This window comes from Diaphorina citri, unplaced genomic scaffold, assembly GCF_000475195.1.
Source record: "Diaphorina citri unplaced genomic scaffold, Diaci psyllid genome assembly version 1.1 scaffold5998, whole genome shotgun sequence".
NCBI lineage: Eukaryota > Metazoa > Arthropoda > Insecta > Hemiptera > Psyllidae > Diaphorina > Diaphorina citri.
Genome location: NW_007383374.1, coordinates 7782 through 12635, shown reverse-complemented (window position 1 = coordinate 12635; position 4854 = coordinate 7782). Strand labels below are relative to the sequence as shown.

The following is a 4854-nucleotide window of genomic DNA, read 5'->3' as shown; positions in this document are numbered from 1 at the left end:
TCAGATTGGCTGTTCCGGATGAAATGGGACGGTCAGTCTTGCTGTGAGTTTCCAGCGAAATGTAAAATAAAATTTGTTCTCTTTTCAAACATTCTGCATTTTTCATATTTATTACAGATTTATTCAGAAATGATCATGAATTACTCATCCACTTGCAGAACATAATTATGTACTTACATACATACTGACAAACGGCAAGACGTTTTTTCTACACTTGGAGTGTCTTGGAGTAAAAAGTGAGGTGTGCAGAGTAGGTATATTGAAAAAATTACACTATTTTCTATCCTATTACACTATACTTTTTCTATACTTTTGTAAAAAATATTTTCTCTCTGTGTTTGCCAGTGTTTGCCCAAACAAATATTTGCCTCAAATATTCCAAGTGTAATATAGTCCTAAGGAAAGTAGTGAAAACATAATTACCTTTGGTTTACATAATGAAATATGTAGCATTATAGATAGAGATTTATAATCTTAGGCTTTTACATTTGTACAAATGTACACTTGTCAGAATAGTTTATCAAAAAAAGGTAGACACTTATCAGATCAGAAAAATTCGGGTAAGGTTTATTATTATTTATTTTTTTTAGGTACAAATCAAGTTACCATTTCGAGACATCTGTGATCAAAAACTAGTACCTACACTATTTCAAATATCAAGATGTTTAAGGCGACCAGATTAGTAGGAAAAGTTGCTGTCATAACGGCCTCAACAGAAGGGTAAGTACATACTTGTAGGTATTTTTTCCGCGCAGGATAAAATTGAGTGCCTACATGTTTGATCTATTGAGAATTTGAGACTCTTTGTTGGTTATTATAAATTTTCAATTCAATGAACACAAATACGAGACCTTACAAACAAAGGGGCGAAATTATAGCCTAAGGCCCTAGTGTACCGTAATTTCCACCATTCAACCCTGTTTCATGCTGCTTTTGACCAAAAGATTTTGCTGTAGCATAATGTTGTGAAAATTGGCCCATTAATTATTATTAAAAGTAATTAATTATTTAATTGGTTCTGGGACATGGGAAAAGGCGAAGAAAAAGAAGAAGAAATTATTTAATTAGGTGTTTAAAAAATTCTTTTTCTTTCAGGATTGGCTTTGCTATTGCCAAAAGACTGTCAGCAGAGGGTGCCAGTGTTGTAATAAGTTCCCGAAAAGTGTACCGTAATTTCCACCATTCAACCCTGTTTCATGCTGCTTTTGACCAAAAGATTTTGCTGTAGCATAATGTTGTGAAAATTGGCCAATTAATTATTATTAAAAGTAATTAATTATTTAATTGGTTCTGGGTCATGGGAAAAGGCGAAGAAAAAGAAGAAGAAATTATTTGATTAGTTGTTTAAAAAAATTCTTTTTCTTTCAGGATTGGCTTTGCAATTGCCAAAAGGCTGTCAGCAGAAGGTGCAAGTGTTGTGATAAGTTCCCGAAAGGAAAGCAATGTAAATAAAGCTGTAGAGACTCTACAGAAAGAAGGACATCAGAATGTATCTGGAGTTGTGTGTCATGTCGCTAACACGGACGAGAGACAGAAACTGTTTGAACATGTGAGGAACGTTTTTTAAAGCCCTACGTCGCGGGTTCGATTCGCGCCTGGGACGGATTTTATCCCAAAAAGGTCCGTTCTCTCTTTTATCCTGTCATCCTTCTCTTCGGGGAATCGACATTTTGGTGTCCAACGCAGCCGTCAATCCCGCAAATGAACCACTTGTTGAGGTAAGAAAACTCAGAAATATGTAATACCTACTTTCTTTTTGTGGGCAGATGAATTTTTGGACTGATAAAAAACTTGCTTAAAATTCAAACTAAATTCTCAGTCGTACGTCCCATCTCAATGAGATTGACAGGCCCAAGGAAGAAAAAAATTTGACCAAATCCATGGGAAGTTGGGACAATGAAATCTGTGGCTAAGACTTATTTTTTACAGCAACTTCCGTGGCCAAGTGGGTATCACACTAGGCTTGCACGCATGAGGTCCGGGTTCGATTCCCGGAGGGGCCGAGGTTTTTTTCGGCTCTGTGTTTGGAGTTCGGGGTGCACTCAGCCTCGTGAGGATTATTGAGTATCTACTTTAATCGAGTAGCGACCAGTGGCGGCATTACCAGTGTAAAAAGATTGATGATGAATGAGAATTAATAGTAAAGGAGGCACTTAGTAATGCTGTCCTGTGGTACCCACAAAAGTTGTGAAAAAGCTCTCTGCTTTACCACAAAGAATTCACGATTTGATTTGATTTTTTGATCGACTTATTTTATACTCCCATGGCGTAGTGGTCACTGCGCTCGCCTTGCGCGGCCTTGCACGCGGGAGACCCGGGTTTGATTCCCGGCGGGGTCAAAAAACATAGCGACTGGTGCCAGTAGGTAAAAATTTTTGGTGTTAGGATTATTATTACAATGTATTGATTTTTTTTTTTTTTTTTTTTTTTTTACATGTTCACAGTGTTCTGAGGTGGTTTGGGATAAAATTTTCGACGTGAATTTGAAAAGCTCATTTCTACTGACACAAGAAGTGTTGCCATACATGAGGAAAAAGAAAGGTGGCTCCATAGTCTATGTGTCTTCCATAGGAGGATTCAAACAATTCAAGGTCAGTATTCTTATCCTAAGGCCAGCCACTCCCTATCAGGTAAACCTGACAGGTACAGCTGAAAAGGTCCACCCATTAGGTCTACCTGATAGGGAGTGGCTGCCCCAAGTCCTAGTTTTAATCTACAATCTTCGAAATTTACCTTGATTTCCATTTCACAAAGCTTCCAACTCCTGCAGAATATTATTCAACAGGCTTGAGGCTCCTATTCTAAACAGGTCCTTGTTCAACCAATCAGGGCCTAGCATTATCAACACCAAGTAAATCCATCGGACACTATCCTCAAATGTGGAAATGCCTCCGGCTGGTTTCAGCCCTATTTTCTTGCCGGACAGTTTGTGGAAATGTTTGATAGCACTACACATGATGATCCCTGGAAAATCAACAGTGTCATGAGATTTCAAACAATGCAAACAGGCTTAGGTGTAGGCTGTAGGGTAGAGGCCTTAGATCAGACTTGATCAGCATCAGAGCAGAATTACTTCTAGATGGGAATTTTCTTCCCTGAACTTGTCAATATGTACTAATTTTTTTTTTTTTTTTTTTTCTAAGTATAAACTATCTTACCAGCAGGAATGGTAGCATTTGTCTTCTCCTTTCCTGTGGATGTTTTAATGAAATCACTGCCAGCAAACATAGCCGTCATGGAGGCACAGTATATATTTTCACTTGTCTTCAATTCACCCACAGCCAGAATTGTTTTCATGTGAATCTTTTCTCCGCATTTCTCCTTCATTTGTTTCACTTCACTGAAGAGCTCTGGCCATTGATTGTTTAAGACGAGTGACCTCTGAATAACTATGTCCACTTCATCGACTTTCTGTTTGGCAAGAAGTTCTATTTCATGCAGTCTTGTTTCGAGAAGGTATTGACCACTTGGGAATCCAGCTGGAAAAGAAGTTTTCAATATTTTTGTGCAAGATATCAGAGATCAATCTAAATTCTAAATTTCTAAAATATCTCCTACCTATACTTACAGTCCTACATACTAGGGAGAGTGAGTGAGTTACAAGTTATAAGAAAGAACTACTTACATCTTTCCACCTTTCATTTTACTGGACTACTCAGTCAAAGAGTCAGATACTTCATTGTTCATTCAACCTTTTAGATTAAACATATAGGTAGGTACTGATATGTTGACTGTGAGTAGGTAGTTCTAATGTATCACTTACCAGCTACAGAAGCCACTTTAACATCATCTCTGGCATTCTCTCTGTCAAGCACTTTGATAACATCCACTACTCTTGCAGGATACACACATACTGCTGCTGTGTGAACATTTGCCTGTTGATGTAGAACTTTTTCTTTCAGTTCTTCACTCAATGGTTGAATAGCTTTCAGTGTTAGTGTTTCAACAACTGCTTCCGTATCATCTCCCGAGAGAGTAGTCAGGTCAATAAACTCGATGATTTTCAGCAGAAGAGACTTCTTGTTTTTGAGACGGGATAAGTCCACAGCCTCAAACTGCCTTGTGAGATCTTCAAGATATTTTGTGTTGATCTGAATGTCATGGACCCATTTGAAATCGGTTGTGTTGTATTGATCTAACTGAGGAGGGTTTATAAACAGTTTGGATTCTTCTATTGCAGGTGTTCCAGGTTGGTTTAACACATCCAAGATATCTATCCCGGCTTGAGTCATATTGGAGTGAATGAAACCTGATGAGAGAATAGGTGGCAGGGTTTATCCTTATTTCTGATATAAAGTGTTAAGGATTTTTTATACTTACCTCGCTGGTAAGCTATTTGACTTTTTTTTTCTTTCTTTTTTTTTCTAAGTACCTATAAACTATCTTACCAGCAGGAATGGTAGCATTTGTCTTCTCCTTTCCTGTAGATGTTTTAATGAAATCACTGCCAGCAAACATAGCTGTCATGGAGGCATAGTATATATTTTCACTTGTCTTCAATTCACCCACAGCCAGAATTGTTTTCATGTGAATCTTTTCTTCACATTTCTCCTTCATTTGTTTCACTTCACTGAAGAGCTCTGGCCATTGATTGTTTAAGACGAGTGACCTCTGAATAACTATGTCCACTTCATCGACTTTCTGTTTGGCAAGAAGTTCTATTTCATGCAGTCTTGTTTCGAGGAGGTATTGACCACTTGGGAATCCAGCTGGAAAAGAAGTTTTCAATATTTTTGTGCAAGATATCAGAGATCAATCTAAATTCTAAATTTCTAAAATATCTCCTACCTATACTTACAGTCCTACATACTAGGGAGAGTGAGTGAGTTACAAGTTATAAGAAAGAACTACTTA

At 37.6% G+C, this 4854-nt stretch overlaps 2 protein-coding genes across 2 annotated transcripts; one reads left to right on the top strand and one right to left on the bottom strand.

The window, feature by feature from the left end:
* The first annotated feature begins 284 nt into the window (after window positions 1-284).
* LOC103521809 (dehydrogenase/reductase SDR family member 4-like) lies at window positions 285-2745 on the top strand. Its single transcript, XM_026832317.1, has 4 exons — window positions 285-720; window positions 1369-1562; window positions 1654-1718; window positions 2445-2745. Exons 1-4 carry the CDS (start codon window positions 662-664, stop codon window positions 2736-2738), a joined length of 612 nt encoding a protein of 203 aa, XP_026688118.1. The 5' UTR covers window positions 285-661; the 3' UTR covers window positions 2739-2745.
* LOC103521808 (deoxyribose-phosphate aldolase) lies at window positions 2408-4335 on the bottom strand. Its single transcript, XM_008486913.3, has 3 exons — window positions 3764-4335; window positions 3159-3479; window positions 2408-2964 (listed from the first exon to the last, which is right to left on the bottom strand). Exons 1-3 carry the CDS (start codon window positions 4230-4232, stop codon window positions 2747-2749), a joined length of 1008 nt encoding a protein of 335 aa, XP_008485135.1. The 5' UTR covers window positions 4233-4335; the 3' UTR covers window positions 2408-2746.
* Window positions 4336-4854: the final 519 nt, after the last annotated feature.

Bases quoted from the DNA above. Each gene is read 5' to 3' on its own strand.
- LOC103521809 (XM_026832317.1), top strand. From the start codon at position 662: ATGTTTAAGGCGACCAGATTAGTAGGAAAAGTTGCTGTCATAACGGCC. The intron at 721-1,368 runs GTAAGTACATAC...TTTTTCTTTCAG, and splicing joins ATAACGGCCTCAACAGAAGG to GATTGGCTTTGCAATTGCCA. The intron at 1,563-1,653 runs TTTAAAGCCCTA...GTCATCCTTCTC, and splicing joins TGAACATGTGAGGAACGTTT to TTCGGGGAATCGACATTTTG.
- LOC103521808 (XM_008486913.3), bottom strand. From the start codon at position 4,232: ATGACTCAAGCCGGGATAGATATCTTGGATGTGTTAAACCAACCTGGA. The intron at 3,480-3,763 runs GTAAGTGATACA...CTTCTTTTCCAG, and splicing joins TAAAGTGGCTTCTGTAGCTG to CTGGATTCCCAAGTGGTCAA. The intron at 2,965-3,158 runs GTAAGATAGTTT...TTGATTTTCCAG, and splicing joins AAATGCTACCATTCCTGCTG to GGATCATCATGTGTAGTGCT.